This window comes from Condylura cristata, unplaced genomic scaffold (genome assembly GCF_000260355.1).
Source record: "Condylura cristata isolate star-nosed mole 26May11 unplaced genomic scaffold, ConCri1.0 scaffold00005, whole genome shotgun sequence".
Lineage (NCBI taxonomy): Eukaryota > Metazoa > Chordata > Mammalia > Eulipotyphla > Talpidae > Condylura > Condylura cristata.
The window spans coordinates 60,040,915-60,063,070 of record NW_004567106.1 but is presented as its reverse complement, the minus strand read 5'-3'; the positions used below and the strand labels follow the sequence as shown (position 1 = coordinate 60,063,070).

The 22,156-nt window shown below is 51.9% G+C and overlaps 1 protein-coding gene across 2 annotated transcripts in view; it reads right to left on the bottom strand.

Moving 5' to 3' along the window:
• Positions 1-16,998: 16,998 nt before the first annotated feature.
• The window catches only part of KLHDC10 (kelch domain containing 10), a 48,227-nt gene continuing 43,069 nt past the window's right edge, over positions 16,999-22,156 (bottom strand). For both annotated transcript variants that reach the window (XM_004677040.2, XM_012721027.1), the window contains one exon: positions 16,999-21,975. In XM_004677040.2, the coding sequence (XP_004677097.1) occupies positions 21,766-21,975 (210 nt within the window). In that variant the 3' untranslated portion in view covers positions 16,999-21,765. The remainder of the gene's footprint in view (positions 21,976-22,156) is intronic.

Genomic DNA, 22,156 nt, shown 5'->3' with positions numbered 1-22,156 from the left:
TGGCCCATCCATGTCTTCTGGTGGCATCAGTCCCACTCGTGCCTGGACTGTGGGCAGGGGCAAAAGCGAGAGGAAGAGAAGAAGAGCACTGCGCTGTTGGTCAGGGAGGTTTCTGGGAGGGAAGTTGTGTGGGCCTCGGGCACCCACTTAGAGTGAGAGGCGTTTGCCTGGTCAGGACCCCTGCCTCTCAGACCCTGGGTATGCCACTGGCTTTCTGCTGGGTCTGCACCATGGAGAGGCTCTGAGCCACAACTCCAGGTTGCCCCTGGATGCTCGCTAGTAATTCCATTTCCATGCTGCATGAAATGCAGTGACCTCAGTGAGACAGGTGATGAATCCTGCAGAGGGTGGCCCCTCAGTCGGGTTAGGAAGAGGAGTCCAGTCCTGCAGGTAGCATCCAGAGAACAACCGCAAGTCTACCCAGGGCCCTGCCCTCCTGGCAGCCACCCTGGAAGTTTCATGGCAAATGCACAGCAAACCAGTGCTTTGAGGATGACATTTAAAGCAATAAGTAAATCCTTTCATGCCCCTAAGTCAAAATGAGCATTTCAAAGGCAGGCTGGTTGGGATACAGTACCACACTGTAGCCTGAAGGCCGAGCTTTCTGGTATACCAGGAAAGCGCGTCTCCTTCCTTTCCCATTTTCTAAATAGAAAGAAAAAATAACAACCCTGAATCATACTCTGCTTTCATGAACTGCACCCATAGGAGGAAAGTCAGAAGGTGGCGATCTGCTCTGTTGGGGGTGACACTTGTTTTCTCAAAACCAGCAGCCAGGCATGATTCTTCCCCAAACACATGGTGTGGAGACCAGAGTCAGCAGCTCTGTGGTAGTTTTGGCCAAAAATACAGGCATCAGCTCACTGAGCTCCAACTCCAAAGAAAGGCACCTGTGTTCCTAACGGTGAGGGGGGTCATCCATTGGATGGCCCGAGGGGCAGAGCAGCCCCACTGACTGGGAAGGGGAGACCTGGCCCTGAACCACAGCCACCAGCCCCACAGCCCAGCAGTTTGAAAAGGTACGAGATGGCTCCCATCTCCAGGCAGTTAACTACCCCTAAAAATAAATCCTCTACAATGTTCTGCTTCCAGTGAAAATTCTGCATGAGTTCTTTTGAATTTTTTTTTTTAATCTCATCTTGAAGAGTCCTGGAGTTAATTACCTTAAAGTAGTGGTTAGACTCCACTTAGATGGCGTGCCTGGGGTAGAACTCGGAGGCGAAGTCCTGGCCTAGAGTACAGTCTCTTAAATAAGACATCAGGTTTGCGGTGTAGCCACAGAATTCTCTTTCTCTTAAACCGCTGCATCTCTCTGAGGAAGCTGCTCCTTTCCCCACCTCACAGCTCTCTCCCCTCACAGACCACCTCCCACTCGCCCACCCCAGGAGCTGCTCTTGGGGAAGGAGCTGAAGCTGCATCTGGCCTCCGTAGGTGCCCTGCTGAGCCCCCCTCACTAGGTGCAGCAGTGGGCAGTGCAGCGAGCCCCACCTTGCCCTGAGCTGGTGGCACTGCCTCTTCCGTGCAGTGATGCATAAGGAAACCAATTTCAACACAGGAGAATCGATAACATAAGATTTAAGTTCCTGTGACTTGCAAAATATCACCAAACTTCTTACGAAACATCATCGAACTTCTAAATCAAGACCCTAAACACTTCCAGTACTCAGCCATCATTTGTATTCATTTTCTAACCCTCTTATTCCCTTTCAGGGTCATGTATGTTCAGACTATCCAGGCAGCTCAGGGTGTAAGGTGGAACCCAACCATGGGCAGGGCATTCTTCCATTACAGGTTTCTGTCCACTCCTTCCCTTTCCCTGTTGTATTGGGACAATGGTGATGCCAGAGAAAACCAGAGTCCCCAAGACAAACCCCCCCAGAAGTGAGGTACAGACTCCACACAGCTCTTCTCCCTCAGGATTGACTTTGCCCCTCATCAACCTGACAACAAAATGGCATTCTTCAGAAGCCTCAAGAAAAACTGCTGACCCCTGTAACTCCTGTAAATGATGGAACTTCTCTTAAACTGCAGGGTCCCTGAGATCCTCCATAAAGACGTAAGGAATTAATAACTGAATTCACTTGAAACACAGTCCTCTGAAATTTTCAGTGGTGTGCTTTTCATAGAAGACTGGAGCTCACAGGCTGCCGAGTAGAAGTGTGGCAGAGAAGAAAAGCAAGAAGCTGGCCAGTGGCTGTGGGATCTAAATTTGTAGGAGGGCCAGGGTACCCTCTACATTGCCATTCCTTGTTACAGGGCTCTTTTGAAACTGATATAATTTTTTTTTAAAGATTTATTTATTCATACAGAACTGGGGTACAGGCCAGAGATGCAGAGGGTGAGAGGATTCACCAGAGACAGAGTGGGGAGCAGAACAGGCAGATCGACGAAGTACACTGCTGAGGGGAGCAGCGGGCGGGTCAGGAGAGGTCTGCCGCGCCATGGGGTCACCTCCAGGGCGGGCGGGGATCGAACTCATGCGGAAGTGGCTTAAGCTTCTATGTGCTGTGCTTTAACCCGCTGCACCACCAGGGAGGGCCTGATTTAATTTTTTTTTTAAGTATGCTTATGGGTAGGGGAGGGGGTAGGGAAGAGGAAGCCATCGATTTCTCAGTAGGATGCAAAATGGTTAGCATCTTACAGCTGGAACTGTGCTGGGTGCATGCAAGCTGTGAGGACGGATGAGGAAGGCTCTAGGCCACTCAAAGGATACCCTTATCCTGTTCCCTGAAACATGGTGGCATTTTCTCCAAGTGTGTCTAATTGGACAGGAAGGGTCTGAGGGCTCCTCTGGGGTCTCCTTCTCCCATGAGGAAACCAAGAGAGTTACAAAGAACTGGTCAGTTTCAAGGGGAAGAAAGGAAAGATAATACTTACCCTCCTACCCCCCCAATGGAGAGGTGTCCCTCAACACAGCACATGAGAGGAGACATATATTGGGGTGGCAGTTTTTGAAAAACCAATTTGCTGTATTGTACAATTGTGTGTGTGTGTGTGTGTGTGTGTGTGTGTGTGTGTGTGTACATGTGTTAATAGATTAGTACTCTGACTCACTAATCCCAGGAAAATATACCTAGGAAAATATTCAACAGAAAATAATTATGCCTAAAGATGTTCATTGCATGCAACTATCTATCCATCCAGTAAATATCAACTGAAATAGTTTGCTAGGTACTAGGAATACCAAGATTTAAGATCCCTTTCCCTCTAATAGTTTCTAGACTACCAGCTAAACAAAACCCATCCAAATGTCCAGTGATAGGCATGCTTTAATAAACTATAGTGCATCAGCTCTGAGAGACCCTGTAATGAAAAGCTTACAGACTTTTATTTTGACCTCTTTTTCAAACTCCTACAACTTTGGAGGACTGGAGAGAGATAGGAGGGTAGACATGAAAATAAATCAGCTGTAGGTCTCCTGTGATTACAGGCCTATAAAAATATGTATGCAGCCCGCCAAGGACTAGAAAAGAATATCCCGATGTGAACTCACTCCTTGAAGTGGGAAGACTGATCGTGGTTTTCTGTTTTCAATTCTTACTCAGCGTCACATTGCCTTTACGATGGAAAAGATCCAGTTGCAAAAAATAAGATTTCATAGGTCACTGCTGGGTGAGAAACTGAGGAGAGACTTTGTGGGAGAGGAGGCAATTGAATTTCAGTAGGAGGAAGAAGCAGGAACCAAGACACAAAGACAGGCAAGGAAGGGCTGTCTGGGAAATTGCAAAGAGCCAAACTGAGGTGTATTGTAGAGCCTGAGAAGATGGGGTGGAAGGAAGGGCAGGCCCTCAGTCCTGGGCTAAGGATGGCAGGCTTATCCATGGAGACTGGTGCTTTTGAGCAGAGAATTAAGTCCAAGCTGAGCTAGAGGAACAAAACCGCAGCCCTCAAGCTATAAAGAGCAGAAGTTCCTACAGGCAGTGGGCCTGTCAGGAACAGTAACCCCTGACCTGGCCTCCAGACACGGGAAAAAAGATGGGGCTCGTTTGTGCAAGAAAATTGACCACTGCCTTCACCCCACAAAAGGTCACAATTTGGCAACTTAGTGCACATAAGTGATTAGAGTGGCACTAATAACAGAAACAGCACTTGGCGAAAGAAGGCCTGGTTCGGAGCAGGAGAGAAACGCTAAGCACATTGAGTTTGAGCTGCCACTGGGACACCCAGATGGAGATGAGAACAGCTAGTTGGAAATAGAAGCCCAAATCCTGCACAGAAATCCCCACTTTTGGCAAAACAACTTGAACATAACCCACTTTCTGGAATGCTCTTTCCCCAGCTCTCTGCAACAGTTCTTTCCTGTCCTCATCCACATCTTCACTCAAATATCACCTCCTCCAACCTTTTCTTGCCACTCTAAAATGTCACCCCACAATTCACAGCCCCCCCTCACCCTGAGCAGCTCTTCATGGCACATGTCTGAGATTTTACTCATCGGCTGCCCCTGCCCCAGAATCCCCTTAGAGAGAGGACGCCAGTGTCATCTTCTGTCTGAACTAATGGACTTTCAAGGACCACCATGTGCCAATTCACGCTTGCATAAATTTCTATTTTGGAATAATGACAACAAATAGCATGTTTTTCTGACTCTTTGAGATATAAGCCTCAAGGTTGAAAGCTTTTCGTCTCTATCAAAAATCCAGCTCAGAAGACAGGCCAAACCCAGCTGTGTCTTAAGGCTGGATCCTGCATGGTCACACACAGAGACCAGTCACATGCGCGGGGACCGTGCTTGAGCACAGGGACACTCATGGGCGTCCGTCCAAGAGGGGAGAAGTGTTGTTCGCCATGGCCAGGCGCAGCTAATAACTCTAACCCAAGAGGAGCAGGTAGATCTTAGTGACATAGCACTCTGACTAAACCTAACCCCGGAGCAGGAACGCAGGGTACGTGGGCTTCATTGTCCCCCGCTCCTCTCTCTTCTCTAGGCACTGAAGATGAGGACGTGTTCAACATTTCTGCATTCAGACAACAAAACCCTAGAGCAAAACATCGCAAGTACATCCACGCAGTTTCTCCTTACCCAGCACTGTCAGCCATTTCAGCCAGCAAAGGCAGCATGATTCTGGGGACACAGCAACTGAAAATGCAGTGCCCCTGGTTCAAAAGCGATCAGGGATTTCAAGACAGCCAAGGCAGGGTCTCCCTGAGCACCACCAAGCCGCGGGCTGTGTGCCAGCTCTGCACTGTGGCAGGAAGCTGCTCTGTTGCAGAGCCCCTGACACGTGGTTCTTGGGCTTTTAGGGGCGAAGCTATTCCTTGTCATGGCCCAGAAAAAACTTAAAAAGTGTTCATGGGGACCAGACAGCTGGTTGACTCATTTTACAATAGCCAAGGAGTCTCGGAGCGGGCCTGCAAGGACCTGGATCCTGCCTGGCACTGGCCCTCCTGAGGCCTCCAGATGCTGCTTCACTGGCGCCCGGCCCTGCTGCAGGAGGTGGTCATCTGTCCCTCGTGCAGGGCATCTGTGGGCACAGTGCCAGTCAGGGGCAAGGCCTGATGCCCAGGACCTCCCGCTGCCAGCTGTCTAGCCTCTGGTTCCAGTGGAAGGAGAGGCCCCTCTCTCCTTGGCTCCCTCTAGGGGTGTTACCTCTGACCCTGCAAAGGTGAATGGCGGGTGGAGGACCCAGAGTGTGGCCACTGTGCTGTTCCTCCCTCCCCACAGCTGCCTCAGCCCGAGGGTCTGTGGCCCAAGGGAGATGGAAAACTGCTGGACCACAGGCAGCCTGCCTGCCAGGGGCCGGGACCCTAAGTGACAGCGACTGGATGGGGGCAGAAACGCACCGCTGTCCAGGTGCAGTGGGGGGCTGCGGAGGGATGCCCAGAGCAGGGACAGCAGCAAGGACAGCTGAGCTGTGGGGGGATCGAGGTGGGCGAGGCGTCAGATGGGCACGCTTTTCTCTAGGGGGCTGCGGCTGTGAGACGCGAGGCAGAGGAGAGAGGAGTGATTAGCAAGCAGGGAGTGAGTCACGCATCCAGTCCCCTGGGCCGCCCCGTGCACAGTGGGCCCTCCTGGGTGCTAGCTCAGTGCCAGGCGAGCAGCTGGCGCTGGGAGAGGTGCCAGCTCTCCTGCAGGGCCTCAGGAGTCGGGGGCCTGGAGTCGGGGGTAAATAGCCATCTGCTCCTGGTTGGAACCCAGAGTCCGCAGGTATCTGCTCTGCTCTGCTCATCCCCATTGACCCCAAACCATCCTCAGTCCCTCGCCCCTCGGAGCCCCACACTGGTCTCTCCTCCCCGCCACCCCCTTCACACACTAAAGAATTCCCACGTTAAAGAGTGAGCTGTGAGGAAAACAGGTGGCCCGACCCTGGATGCTCCCAAGTCCCCAGTCTCCCACCCACCACTGCCCCAGCCTTGAGGTAGCCCTTAGAGGACACACCTGCACCCCAACGGGGACAGAAACATATAATAGCACAGGCCGTGTTCACACCCCATGAGGGAAGGGCCCCTGGCCCGGCGCCCCGAGGAGCTCTGGCCTGACAGCTTGGCTCTGCCTCTCCATGACTGTCTCTGGTGACATGGGAGTCGTGGACAAGGGACACCCAGCTACTATCAGCTGGAGTGCTGTGGCCAGCTTACTGGGCCGCCAGTCCCCTTGTCCTGCACCCCGGGTCCCCTAACACCCAAAACACACCTTCTCTGTGGCTCGTCTCTAGGAGACTCTTTTCAGAGTTGACTGCTCCCCCGCTTTCCTCCCTCATTGGCATCTCAGCCAGCACCGGTGCCCAAGGCTCCTTGGTAAAACTGTCAGAAGGATGGGGTGGCCTTGGGCAGAGGCCAGGGGGAGAGGTTGCCTGAGCGAGGAAGCACAACTTAGAAGAAGCTGGCAGAGGCGCACCAGAGCTGCAGGGACCCAGCTCCAGGCCTGGGAGGAGTGTCTGCTCCTAAGCTCTGCCCCCCACTTCGGCTGCGGCTGGCTGGCATGCACCGGGACCCCTCTGGGAAGAGGGAGGAAGGTGAGCAATGGCCTCCCCTCCTTCCCTTCCCTGTAGCTCCTCAAGTGACCAGGGCTTTTCTTAGTTTCTCCCTAGGCCCTGGGGTGTCTTAGATGCCGGTGTTAGCCTTCCACAGAAGTGGCCATGGTTCCAGGCCAGAGGAGTTTTCTACCCGTCTGTGGTGTTCACTTGCATTGATCCCACTCCGCAGAGCATCCAGGCCCACTGGTGCGATCAGGGGGCACCAGAAAGTGTCCAGGAGGCTGCAGGCCACACCTCTCCCTGGCCAGCCTAGCCCTGGCCCCTGACTCCTCAGAAGGAGGCATCTGACTGTCACCCTTCAGTGCCATCCCCCGCCCTCTGTGTGGTCAGCATTTATCTCAACACTTAATACGCTCAGGGCCTGGCTGCTGTCACCTTGCCGATCACTATCCTTCCCTGTTTCCATTTACTTCGTCTGCAAGATCAGTAAATCTCAGGGACTGAAGTAAGAGGCTCTTTCTGGGCAGAGCTGTGAAGGAATGCCAGCCTGGGGACTTGGCCCTTCGGCATAGCCATGGTCTCACGAGCCGTGGCTCCATTTGCAACTCATGGCAGAAACGTGTGGACCTCCAACCCTGCGCTGGTCACCTCATGCACAGCTCCTGCGCAGCCCAGCCCATGGCTGTCCCTGGATGCTCCTGCTCTCAAATGACACACTGAGGGCCTCCCTGAGGGCGCAGCTGGTTAAAGTGAAGCACTATGACACTATAGCAGCCGCTGCAGCAGGAGTTCCACCCGCCACCAGGGCGGTGACCCACATGGCGTGGCAGACCTCTCCTGGCCCGCCCACTACTCCCCTCAGCAGTGTACTTCATTGATCTGCCTGTTCTGCTCCCCGCTCTGTCTCTGGTGAAGCCTTTCACCTCCCATATCTCAGGCTTGTACCCCAGCACTTGTATGCATAGATAAATAAATCTTTTAAAAAAAGAACCCCGTCCAGTGAAGGCTCGAGACTTACACTATAACCACGCACAGACCCTGAGGGTGCTACTGTCAGGCTGTTCGGCAGGTAGATTCTTGCTTCTTGACCAGTAGATTCTTGCATCCTTGACAGTCTTCTGTTTCTTTTTTTCCCTTTTTGCTCCCCAGGGGCTAGTATGGGCTCTGCACCCAGCTGATGCTAAAGTGGTTGCTGGAATAAAAAATAACAGATGGGATCCCTGTTGCTGGAGTTGCAGGGGTTTCCCAGGCTGGGGTGACCCTCCAGCCCCTCCACCACGTGTATGCGAGGGGAGGCAGACGGTCACAGCAGAGGCAGTGCTGCAGGTGGCTGGCTTGTGGCCTGGCACCTGCTTAGTTGTGAGCAAGGTTAAGTGGGTGCCCAGCAGAAGGGAGAGCCCAGCGAACCTGGGGGTACCCTGCCGGCCCCTGCTCCAAGCCTTTCTGCAGGGAGCAGGACTTGAAAATGTACCTCCTTGGTCCCCAGACAGCGGGACCTGGGGGCGGCACATCTCCGTTGCTCCTTCCATGTCCTGGACCAAGCAGCCCTGAGGGAGCAGGAGAATGTGGGCTTCTAGAATCAAATATTGTAACATACTCTTAGCCTCCCACCCGCCGCCCCCCAAGTTGAGTCGAATTTTAATTGAAGTCTGTGAAGCACAAAGTCCTACAGAAAACATTACAAGAGTCTTCTGGAAAATAGGGGCTGACAAGAATCCCTGCAGGAAAGAGGATGAACACAATTCACAGTGCACTGAGTGGGCCACGGGTCCCAGGGAGCGCTGGGCAGACGGCGTCCCTGACCGTCCAGCCCAGTCCTCTTCAGGCCCCATCTCATTAAGAGGAAACCAACCAGGCTAGATTATTTGGCTTGCATCCGGTCTCTGGAGACTTAAGGACTTTAATCAGTAGGACGTTAAAGAATTAAATAACTCTACAATAACAAGAGAGCCGCCAGCTGGCCCTTCCAGTGACCTTGCCAGAGTGCATGGGAAATGGATCGCACCATCTGGCTTTGACTTCCCTCCCGGGGAAGCGTGAGCAATTACACCATTTTAGGATCCAAGTTTACAAAAATTTTACTTCCCAAATTAAGAACAGTTGTGCCCCGAAACAGCTTATATCTAAAACATCATCTGCTTCCTGCATTCAATTGTCCTCACCCCAAACCAGCCCTCCTCTGTTCCCCACGCTGGGCCCAAAGAGCCAACATGGCATCTGCAGGAAGCTTGACAGTTCAAGGTACCGCAGGGGCTCCCAGAGAGGAGAGGTAGAAATGGCTAAAAGCAGGAAATGAATTACACCAGTGGAAAACACCAGAAAAGTGGTCAAATTCTTCCTCCAAGCCTCAGAGTCTCCAGTCCCCTTCCCGGAGCCATCTTGTTCTCATGGGGAAAGCCAGAGCCTAAATCTGTGAGACAAAGATGGGCTCACAGGCAAACTGCCCAGCAGAGGCCGAAGACCACAGAGAAGAGGAAACAAGAGTGTTGGTGGTTCATGCCGGCCTCCCCGTTTTTTTGTTTTTTTTTTTCTAATATTTACTTATTTATGCATACAGACTGGGGTACAGGTCAGAGGTGCAGGGGCAGTGAGAGGATTCACCAGAAACAAAGTGGGGAGCTGAATAGGCAGACCAACTAAGTAAGCTACTGAGGGGAGCAGAGGGCAGGTCAGGAGAGGTCTGCCGCGCCATGTGGGCCACTTCCCTGACTGGGAATCAAACTCATGCTGAAGTGGCTTTAACGTTGTAGCGCCAGGCTTTCACGCATTAAGCCACCGGGGAGGGCCCGGTTGTGTTTTCTTATTTTAGCAAAGACAGCAGGGTCCAGAAGATGACATTCGAAGTCGACTCTCCGAGCCTAAAGCCCACGTGGCACAGACCAGGGCGCCCAGCCAAGTGCCAGCTGGGAGGCTGGCTCTTTCTCCCAGCAGGCTCAGATTGGGGCTGCAGGGCTCAGAGCTCCAGGGCAGCTACCTCGGCAGGTAGCTCCCCACTTTTTCCCCTCATTTTAATGCTTTAAAAGAAAGTACAGAGAATACTCTCTTGCACCTGCCACTCAGATTTGTGACATTTTTACATTCTACCCTGGTTGGGTGTTAAAAAAGTTTTCCTTTTTAGAGGAAAAAAATACAGAAATGGACGCGCTGTGGCACATTCAGACTAAGGCTGTTATTCTGCTCATAAAAAGGCACTATTAAGTCATAGAAAAAACTCAAATGTGCATCACTAAATGAAAGAGGCCAATCTGAAAAGACTACCTGTGGCAGGCTTCCTGGAACATTCTGGAAAAGGCAAAACTATGGAGACAAAACCATCAGGGCTGCCAGGAGTGGTGGGAGGAGCAGCACACGGCAAGGTCTCGGAGAATTTTCAGGGCAGCGATGCTGCGGTGCGTGACACCATGGGGGTAGACACATTCCTTGTAGATCTGTCCCAACGCACAGAACATACAACACCAAGAGTGGACTCCCCTGTAAAGTGTGGGCTCTGGGTAGTGAGGATGTCTGTGGGTTCATCAGAGCCACTATGGCTCAGGATGGTGACAGTGGGGAAAGGCGGGGGGAGCGGGGAGGGAGGCCAAGGGATACCCGGGAAATCGCCAGACCCTCTTCTCAATCCCATTTAAACGGCCTAAACTTGGACCTTCAACTGCTCTTTTTAAATAAGTCTTTAAAGAAACAAAACAAGACCCTCCCTGGTGGCACAATGGGTGAGGGCACAGCACTGCAAGGTAGCCACAGCCCTTTCGAGTTCCATCCCCAGTGGGGGAGGTGACCCACATAGGCAGCAGACCTCTCCTGACCCTTCGGCTGCTCCCCTCAGCAGTGCACTTTGTTGATCAGCCCTTGCTGCTCCCCACTCTGTCTCTGGTGAATCCTCTCACCGCCCCTGCAGCTCTGGACTGTACCCCAGTTGTGTAAGTAGATAGATAGATAGATAGATAGATAGATAGATAGATAGATAGATAGATAGATAGATAGATAGATAGATGGATGATAGATAGATGGTAGATGATAGATGATAGACAGACAGACAGATAGGTAGATAGATAATAGATAGATGATAGATAGATGACAGACAGATTGATAGATAATAGATAGATAGACAGATAAATAGATAATAGATAAATAGATGATAGATGATAGATGATAGACAGATAATAGAGAGATAGATGATATAGATAGATAGGCAGACAGACAGATAAATGATAGATGATAAAAGATAGACAGACAGACAGACAGATAGATAAGGAAGGAAGGGAGGGAGGAAGGGAAGGAAGAAATGATATAGGATACTCCACGCCGTTCTGGAGGCCCAGAAGTCCTAGTTGGAGGATGGGTGGGGGCGCCCTCTCCGACTGGGGGAGGACCGGCCTGTGCCAGCCCTGGGCAGTGTCTGCCGTTTGGCGGCGTTACCCGTTACCCGCCAGCGCTCGCCGGCGTGTCCCTGCGTTCACATCTCCACTCTCACACAGACACCGTCTATTGGACTAGGGCCCGTCCTAACCACTTTGATTTGATTACTCCTGCCAAAACAATTCCCCCCGGTAAGATGTCTGATGCACTGGGATTAGGACGGCAGACTCTTTTTGGAAGGGGCCCGACAGATCCCGCGACACCCGCCGAGGACCATCAGGGCGGCTGAGGGAGTGCGTCGTGGCCACAGAGCGGCCAGACGTGTTTGTGACTAGCCCGCCGAGCTGATTTCCTTCCGTCTGTCCGGGCCCTCGCAGGTAATTTCACACGCAGGCGGCAGCTCACACCTGGCTCGCCCCCGGGGCCGCCTGTCAGCGCAGCCTGGTCACGCTTTCGCCAGGTGTGGCCGGACCAGTCAACCGTGCGGGTCAGCCTTCCTCGGCGGGCGGGCAGCCCCACCCCAGCGATCTCGGGGTCGCTGGAGCATCCCCCCCACTTCCTACTTTCTTCTTTTGTCTCTGTGCAGCGCACCGGGCACCAGACGCTGGGCGGGAGGAAGTCCAGCAAGAGCTCTCCGCAGATCTGTCGCCCCAAACAGACTGACTGACTGGCACAGCCATTTTTATACCGTGTCGGGTCCCTCTTTGCATTGCTGACGCCAAGAAAGCTAATTAATTATTTGAGACACCACTATTAACTTGACACCGTGATTAATCTGATAATCCTTTTTATGAAATTACCTCTGAAATGCTAACTTTTCATCTTTGAAACTCACTGTGTAAATTACTCTGAAGATTATATTGTAGCAGCTTTTGGCTCTGTAAATCTTCGAGGCAGTTTTTCCGCCAAGAGCAATAAAAGCTGTCCTGAATTGATCAGGTCAATCAGGAAAGAGGCAGGCAGGCAGGAAATTGAAGGTGACTCACGCTCAAGTGGGGCTTTGACTGACGGAGTGTTAGACCCTCTGCTGCAGCAGCCAGTTGGCTACAGGGACTTTGCCTGGTTGAGAGGAGCTTCGTGAGGCCCCATGAAGCAGAGAGGGCTGTTGATGTCAGTGAGCCCCAACTGCAGGCCGGTGTGGCTCTACGAGCGAGCGGGGTCCTGCCCACCCCCCAACACAAGCCCTGCACCTCCCCTCTTTCCTATGCACCAGCTGAGTCTGTCCCAGCAGGTCCCCTGCAGGTTTGAAGCCCACAGAGCACAGCCTCATTCCCATCCCCCCACAACAACCCGCCAACACCCTCCATGGGGCAGGAGCAGGGAGCACAGCTGATCTGCTGCCTGCACCCCACTTTGCCCAGCCGGCAGGCTCTTGGCCCTCAGGTAGCTTCAGTCCCTCCAATCATGCAGTCGGTACTGGTGAAAGAGTGGGGCCCAGTGCCTCGCTCATCCGCCCTTGCTCTGACTCTCCCTCAAGGAGAAGGTGACATGTGAGCCCAATAAAAGAAGGTGGGAATGAGGCCATGTGCACGCTGAGCCTTTCAGGGCCAGGGCCAGAGATGGCAGCGTGGGTGGGCAGCAAGGAGGTGCAGCGGCTGGAACAGAGTGTGCGGGAGCAGTGGCAGCAGTGAAGGTCTGAGGACTTTGGGACCCACAGGCCACGGAAAGAATCAGGAAAACGTGGCATTTCTGGATGTTTTGCAAAGGGAAAGCATGTCTCTGCACTGTTCCTGACCTTGCCCCCCGCCCCTGGGACCTTTCCTGAGGCCTCTTCCAGTAGACAACAGCATGGACAGATGGAGGGTGTGGGCTGAGCACATGGGTGAGCCCAGAGCTGGGAAACCCGGGATCCTGAAGTCCCATCACCTGGGTTCCCCACAGGACTGGGGTCACTGAGGTCAGGGGCCACCTCCCTGTAGCTTTCACCAGGGCAGCTACCCCACTGCTTTCTGGGCTGAGCTGTCCATCTTTCTGTTTTTCAAGGACAGGAAGCTTATCACACCACGGCCCTTGTCCCCTGTCGGCACCACAGATGAAGGTCAGACAAGGAAAGGCCTCTCCTGGGAGCTTCTGAGGAACCCAATATAAGGACTTGAAACCACAAGATGTTCCAGATGCCCTCTGGTTGCTCCTGAGAGGAGACCCCAGGGAACGGGGGGCTCCCTGAGTGATCTCTACACCCATGGGCAGGGTCATCCTGTTACACACTTGACTTCCCACTGCCCCATCACGATCCCACATGGAGGGGTCAGCCTCCAGGCCTTCCGGGGGTCTGGGGAGGAAGGCCACGGTGAGCATGTGGTGGGCAGCGGTACCCCCCAGTCACCCAAAGTTGGCAATTTGGACAAAACCTCTCTCTGGGCCTGGGGCTCTGGAACCTCTCTCTGGAACCTGTGGCTGCCCCAGGGTGAAGTGCCCCCTGAGGGCTTCTGGAAGGGGCTGGCCGAGTGCAGGGCTGGGGAGCTGTGAGGGTTTCCTGCTCTGGAGTGTGAGGACTGAGCCCTGGGAAGACAGCTGTCACAACAGTTTTCTGCGTGTTCCCCCTCCCGTTCACCTGCCACGCCACCACGGGTGCCTCTGCCCACCTCGTGTTCCCCACCTGGGAGCAGAGGGGCTTCCTCCCTGGTGCTTTTCTAGAGAGTCCTTTCTTCCCCCTGAAGTCACCCATCCCAGAGCGCTCAGGCAACTGGCCTCTGCGTTGCCATGGCAACAGAGCGTTCTTCCTGCCTCCCTCCTAGCTGTTTACCTTGGTCAGGGGGCTGCGGCAAAAACCAGCCAGTCTCTGAAGGAGAGAGGGAGGAGGGGCAGCCAGCTGCTCCAAACCAGATCATTCCGGTTCAGGGAGGCTCCCCCTCCTCTCCTGAGCCTCTCTCCAGCTAGGCGTGGTGGGCTGCAGAGCCGGGCTCTGGGGTCCAGGGCAGCATTGCTGGGACCCCCTGTCCTGGAAGCTACTCAGGTCAGCCACTCCTGCCCCGGCCTACCTGCTGGGCCGGGTGCTAGCAAAGCCTTTCTCATATGGGCCAGAAGTCGAGGCCTCTGCTCAGGGAAGGGACTGCCACCTGGCTGCCCGTGGGAGTGGTGGGAGCTCACGGCCTGCCATGCCCTATGCCTGGGCCCTGGTCCGAGGCCCACCACCCTCCCTGCGCCTGAAGCACCATTCCTCCAAGGGCCCTGCTCCCTGCTCCCCACTCCACAGCACAGGGGTGTGTCTGCTTGTTCTCTGGTTTCAAGCTTCCCACTGCTCTTAGAATAAAAGTCAAACTGTCCACTCAGCTCTCTCAGCTCTCTCTGACCTTCGTGGCTTGTCTCCCTTCCTCCTTTCTCCTTCCTCGCAGCTCTCTTCCCCTTGAGGTTCCTCTTGCTCCTGCCACTGGCTTCTTCTGCTTCCAGAAGACAAAGGAACTTGGTTTTGTTCCTGTCCAGAATGAATGCCAAATCCCTGGTGAAATACCGTTCCTCCTCCTCATGCGCACACACTTTGGGGAGTAGCTTCCCCTGCACATTCACTGAGTCTTCAGAGAGTCTTTCCCAAGCTCTTCAATGGGAAGGATCAGGAAGTCTCACGTAAGCCTCTTGCCTCCCCGAGTTCTCCCCCAGCTCATCACCGGATGGAAGCTCACTGGCGATGCATAGCACCCTGGCCTCCCTGCGCCCCAGCTGGTCACCTGCCTCTCCAGGGGCCAGGAAGTTGGAGCCCTCCCCTCCACACTAAGGGGACCTCAGAAGGTTCTCCAACCCTGAATGCCAGCACCAGGCCGTCCTGTGCAGTGGGGGACACCCTCTGTGGCCCAGTGCTGTGCACCAGGCATCCAGGCCCAGGGCCCTCACTCTGGGCGGACTCAGCCCCTCTGTGGCTGCAGCCCCATGATGCCTGGGGTACAGCCAGGAGTCTGCCCAGCCTGGGAGGTGAGGACCCGGATGAGCGCGATGGCAGGTAAGGTAGCGTCTGCTTAACCACCCTCCACCGGGAGCCAGAGGACCATGCTCTGGGTGCTGAGGGCATGGCCGCCCTTACCTTGGCAGCCGGCAGGGCGGGTAGTTTTGCCCCGTGATACTGAGCTGGGGAGATTTTGTCAACGCCTTGACAAAAGGAGTGTGAGTGGCTTCGCTTTAGGTGGAAGTTTCTTAAAGATTTATTTATTTATGCATACAGAACTGGGGTACAGGCCAGAGATGTTGTGGGCTGAGAGGCTTCACCAGAGACTGAAACACACTGCTGAGAGGAGCAGGGTGGGTCAGGAGAGGTCTACTGCGCCATGTGGGTCAGCTCCGGGGCAGGGGATGGTGGCTCGTGCTGCAGTGGCTGCGATAGCTTTATAGTGCTGTGCTTTGACCCGCTGTGCCACCAGGGAGGGCCCTCAGTGGAAGTTTCAAGAAGGAAGGTCTGTTCTCTCCAAGGTGCCGGATTGCTTTCTTTTCACAGTTGCCATTTGCAATACTGCTCAAGAGATCTAGGTCTGCTGCGGGGTCCCGAAATAGTAAATGGCCAGAGTCCCCATCTGTCTCTGGCCTTCTCTCCTGCTGCCTGGCTCTAACTGGTCTGCTTCCTGTCTTACAGCCATGCTGCGCACCCTCCTTTCTGTGTGACCCGCCATGCTCCTGTTGAGCTGCCTGATGGAAGGAGCTCGGACACGCTTTTGTATTTGAGAATCGGGAAAAGCACCGCCCTCGTGTAGAGGCGTGGGAAGCCCTGGACGTGGGCCACAGAGGGCGATTTGCCAGGCTGCCTTGCTTGGAAACCTTTTACCTCACCTGTGAAGTGTATGAAGGAATAAGTCTCTGCCCCGGAATCATGGTCTTACGGATTTCATGAAGGGACAGGATGGTGAAAAACTGATGTTGGGCAACAGGATAGAAACCACATGTAGGGCCCTCCCTGCTGGCGCAGCGGGTTAAAGCACAGCACTGAGAAGCTAAAGCCACTTCAGCATGAGTTTGATCCCCGCCCTAGAGCTGACCCACATGGCATGGCAGACCTCTCCGACGTCAGCCAGCCTGTTCTGCTCCCCACTCTGGCCCTGGTGAATCCTCTCACTGCCCCTGCACCTCTGGCCTGTACCCCAGCTCTGATGCATAAATAAATCTTTATAAAAAAAAAAAAAAAGACATGTAAAGCCTGAGAGATGGTGGCTTATTTTTTGTCTCAACTATAAAGAGCAATGACAGAAACTTCTGAAGTGTGTGGCTTTGAGCTATGCATCTTATACGTCTGTTCATATTAGCCTTAAGTCAAATTAAAAAGTCAGTTCCTTAGTCATGCTGGCCAACTGGAAGTGCGTAGTAGCTAATTGTGGCTAGTGGCCACCACACACTGGACCATGCAGACACAGAACATCTCCATCACCCCAGAAAACTACTGCACTGGGTTGGGTGCTCTTGGACAAACTAGAATTTTGTTCATATAACTGAAAGAATAACACCCCCAAACCAACTAAGCCACTGTAACCCCTCCCCCAGGCGGAGATGGGCCTTATCTAAGAACCCAATCAGACAGAAAGAAGAGTTCATTTCAAAGCTCTGGCCACACACCTTTTCTAGTGGCGGTTTAGGGGAGCAATAGGACAGAACTGGGCCCTACTGAGGGGGCTACCGTGGGTCTAGGTGGTGAGCAGAGAGGAGCCCACACGCGGGGGGGTGGAAGGCGATGACTTAAAGGCGGACGCAAGTCGTACAGTTGCGCTCACAGACAAGCAAATCACACGGTCAAGGTGGTCTTGAACGAATCGATTTGGATAAGATTTATTGATCAGATTGTTTTAGAAAACTGACAGCAAAACACTGACAAGGTACATAAATACAGATTGGACATTTTAGGGTATTCACTATATCTCCTACTTGCTGGTAGGAAACCAGGCGTGGTGGAGTAGCTGTCCTCACCATATGGCATGCACACCGACTGCAAAAGGACGTCCACACTATTAACAGGACTGTGGCAAATAGCTTTAAAGTAAGGCAAGCATCGTGTGTGGCCTCCACATACCCTGTACCAAGAGCCCAGCCCACACTCGCCCCCCAGACTGCGTGTGAGAGGTTCCCTTTCTTGCTAGGTTCTTCCTGCAAAATCCACACTGGCAGGTGTCTTTACCGGCAGATGCCTGTTGTGGCCCCTGCTCAGACTCTGTGTACAAGGAAGTGGCTTCTGAGAAAGACAGTTTGTCTCGGATGCCTCCTTTGTATTCTAAATGTGCAACTAGTAAAACAGCAATTACTACAGCTTGGTGAAACTGCCTCTGACTCACCCTGTACACGGACAAAGCAGGACCTTTAAAAAACTTCTAAAATGTGAAGAAGAAAAAAATGCCACCATAAAAATGATACCAAAAAGAAGGTACCGCTTTTGAAGCACAACTTAAGAATTGCTTTTCCTAACACCAGACTAAAGAAGAAGTTGCTTTCTGCGGAATCTAACAGCCGGGGAAGGGGAGCGCTGTACGCTGGCCTGCTCTGGGTCACGTGCAGGGAGACCACAGGACTCCACCGCAGGTCTTGCCAGCACTCCTAGAGTCTTGGGGGTTGGGGAGCCAAAGGATTTGAAGCTAAGGTAACCAGTCTGGGGGGGGGGGCGGTTAATGCTCACGGGACCATAAATCCCCCTCCATCCTGGAGCTCACGGCAGAACAAGTAAGAATCAGGCTTTGTGCTACAGCAGGATGCTGGCAGGCAGGCAGTCAGTACCTGTGCCACTCTCTAAACACCCGTAGGACCACAGAGAAACACACTGGGGCTTTATAGAACGAAGACCAACAAAGTCTCAGAGGACAACACAACCTCTCCCATATGCCAAGCTAGGTGGCTAGAAAAAGGTGTTTCCAGGGGGAAAAGTCAGGCTCCTACAGGAACGAAGGAAAAGCAAGTATTTGTCAAGAGCCAAAGAAATGTGTAGAAAGGATGGGGGGGGGGGGTTTCCCCTCTGCATCATACACAGCTTTGCTTCCCACAGGCCAAGAGTTCTTTGGTGCTGGTAGGAAGGACGGCCTAGAACTGGGAGTAGGAGATTGCTGAAGCGGAGCAGTAGAGTAACCTCCAACCACTGGCTCCTCGTTTCAGCTTTCAACAGTGGTCATCAGCGGACCAGTGATAGCTACCAGGCTGCTTGTATGTTTGCTGGTCACTTTGATCCTTCTCTCCCATTCTTAATTACTTATTAATCCCACACCACTGAAAAGAAGGGGCTTGTGGAAAAGGGGAAGGAAGGAAAAACAACCATAAATTAATAATTATTTGATAGAGAAGTTGAAACATTGGTTACTTATGGATTTCAATTATCTGTGCTTTTACTCTCTTGCTATTCTGGGTAACCCAAGGTCACTGTTAATATACCTTTGCTTAGAAATGTTAATTTCTTATTATACATTAAAAACTAGCTATGCAATCAATATGAATAGTTTAGAGCAAAACTTTACATCATGTCACTAGGACCCTAAAAAAAAAAAAAAAATGATGATGCTGCCGGTGGGAAGGGTTTTAATGTGGCCCCTGAAGAAGAGCTAAAATTTCAATCTATTTTATGTTTGTTCATACATTTTCCAGGTTGTGAAAAACACTTCACTAAATGAAGAAAGTCTCATTTTCACCATTTAGTGAAGCATTTAGTAAAGTTAAATTAGTATATACATGGGAAAATTGATAGTATTAAATATTCGCTTTTAATTCTTCACTTAGGAGACTCCTTACAGGTAGACAACCTTGTTCCCGGGCAAAGGAACGTCGGGAGATACTCAAACATGAGTAAGCACAGAGGTGACTGGGGGAAAAGTCTCAACTCTGAGAAACCCAAGGAACAGAAAGTCTCCAAGAACTTAAAATCCAGCCTTATCCAGAGGTGGCTTAAACCAGTCAACCACCTCATAAATTTCTTGGTATAATTTGATTCTAACATAATGAGCTGGCTTCCCCAAGACAGCTCCAAAAACAAGTAGTCTACCTGTTTTATAGTCGCACCCTATATATAATCTGTATATATCCATATGTGTTTCTATATATTGCACTTAAATTCATAGGACTGCAGTGGGATGGCTGGGTGTACCTCAAAGAGGCAGAGAAGCAGCAGGCATAACATTTCCCTAAATCAAGGAAGGGTCCGGAATTCAGAGTGCTGGTTATAGTACACTAAGTGCCTGGTGACCCCCTATATAAAAGTCTAGTCATCCACGTTTAACTCATACGCAGTCTCATTTGGCATTCAGAACATGTGCGCATGTGTGGTGTGAAAGCACACGGGCTGGTCATACTATCTCATTGTCACTAGTGTTAGACTAAAACAAGACGCTTCAGACCAAGGATGTGTACTTCTATGAAACCCTCACACACCAAGTCCTGGATGTCAGGCCTCCAAAGTCTACCTTAAAGAAAGACTGCTTAGAAAAGACTTAAAACAAAAGGACGCCTCACGTGTGAATTGGACCAGACTCACACTCCTGCTCTCGGTGTGGCAGGACTGGTGACCTGCTCGTATCTCACGGACCGGGGAAGTGTAAGCACCCAGGCTGAGCATTCAGTCTTTGGTCCCCGTATAAGTCCATGACAAAGATCTGTTCACCACCCTAGCCAGCATGACTTTTTCAGTTCTGGGTGTCTCTCCATCGAGTATCTGGAGACCAGGTTGGAGTCATGCAGCAAAGTCTGGTTTTGAATAGAGCAGCTCTGACCGGCATGCTCTGGGAGGAATGCTGGAGCAAGCCCCGAGTGGGCCCCAAACTCAAACAGCCCCCTGGGGAAGCTGCTCCTTTCCTACCATATCCCCTCCCCATAAAAAGACCCAAACTCACAGATGTATGGTTATTACAGGCTCTGCACAATTTAGGCTCCCCAAACTCAACCCAAACAGATGGGATGTTATAATGAGGCCTGGTAATTAGGGAGTCCAGGTCTCGAGGCTGCAGTGTGACTTTCTGAGAACTGAACATGGGGTGGTGACTTTTTATTGACAATGCAGAGTTGGTTTTAAATCCACACATGAGCTACAGATCCCTTCCGGGATGAAGGAAAAAGAAGAGTGGCTTTAAAAGCTATGTGAGAAAGAGGCACTTAAAGGAAAAGTGTGTCCTAATCTCCTGTCTGGGTCTCCTGTCATGAGGCAGCCGGCAGGACGCGCAGCAGTGTGCCCTCCCGTCTGCCTCCAGCGCCTCCCCTGCACCCCAGGACTGCCAAGGGCTGGCGTCTCGTGACGTGCTCAACCGCTCTGGCAGCCTGATGGCAAAGCAAGTGAACATTTCAGTCGTTTCTTCTTCAGAAATAGAATAAAACTAACTAACTAGAACTAAAATTTCACAGCAAAAAGGTGATACTCAGTTTTATTTCTTCCTCAGGCTGGTTTTTCAAATGATACTTAGTTCTTCAGGAAAGATGGCCTGTGACTCTTTCTCCAAGACCTTTTATTCAATTACTAGACAGTTACCACGGCACAGTCACATGAAAGCAGACAGAAAAGGAGGCAGTGAGCTAAGAGAAAATCCAGGGCCAACTGGCTTTCTAGTGATAAAACCTGTTGCCTGAGAAAACAGCAGGTTAGGAAAGAAACAAGTTCTGAAATGGAAATGGCTGCTACCAGGTCAAAGCTCAGAGCACAGAGCAGAAGCCAACCTAACAAAGCCAGACAGAGGGCACACGCCTTCTCTGCCCCGCTCCTCCCTCACCCCTCACGAGCTGGTGCGCCACGCCACGCCACGCATTTGGGGGCTACGATTCCCTACGAAGACGTCAAAGAGATGCTTGAAGCCAGCGATAAGCATAAGAGAACTTTCAAACTGCCCAGAATGCAACACTTTGACCACCAGAAAGTTTCTTGATTTGAAGTGTACTCAGTGACATAATTTCTAAGAGAAACAACAAAAAGCACTACTACGACACACACGTATTTCTTTTGACAAGCCAACGCTAACCTTGCTGGCACCACGGGGGAGGAGACCACTGATCAGGAGCCACTGGCTTCCCTCCAAGGCAGGGGCAGGGGTGGGCATCTGTGAGCAGGATGCCACCACCCCTGCCAGTGGTCCAGCCACTCAGGTGTACTCTGTGAGCACGACACATCTAGGTTTACGTAACCTGCAGGCGTCTCAGGTTAACATTCTTGTTCTATCCCCCAAATTTCTGGATTAAAAGTTACTTTTATTTTTGTCGATGGTGTTGCTTTAATCTGCAGAGCAACGGCTGACATGGTCATATATTCAGAGTCCTTTACAAAATTCTTTATCGTAACTTGATTCATAACATTCTTAAGATACTTTCAGACTTTCCCTCGACTCCATCAAGGAAGAGGGGAGAGTGAGTATGTGCACTGGGGCAAGAGGGAGAGAAGCAAAGAAAGGAGCACGAGGGAAAGTGAGATTTCCATAAACTTAAAACCAATTGACAGAAAGGCATCTGATGTATTTTCTGAGTAAGGCCTTGATCAGGGTAGCCAATCCTCTTTGTAGCACACTCGACACTGCCCATAAATAAAGGAGTCTCTTTAAATTAACATTTCCAGTATCAATGAACAGTCCAGAAATCTTCATTTCAAGCGCTCGATGAGTCCCTGTGTGAGTCCAAGGTGCAGAAGCTGTGTTCGGGAGAGGTTTGCCAGGTTAGGGAAGGCCGCAAGCAGCTTCTCCCACGCCAGTTCCAGCAGGCTCGGCACCACCAGCCAGATCTTAAACAATGACCCAGTCCGTTTGTTTTCGTGGATGTTCACCACTCCTCCATGAATGTACATGCAACCGGCCTGTGAACAAATGGCAATGAAGAGAGGACAAATTCAAACGGGAGAGAGCTACAGGTTCCCGGGCTAAAGACTCCGGGAAAAGATGCATGGCAGGCTGACTGCAGGTGAGGTACAGACAAGCATTCCTCAGTCTCCCACAGGACAGAGATGGAGAAGGGCTTAAACATCAGTGAGTTCCAGA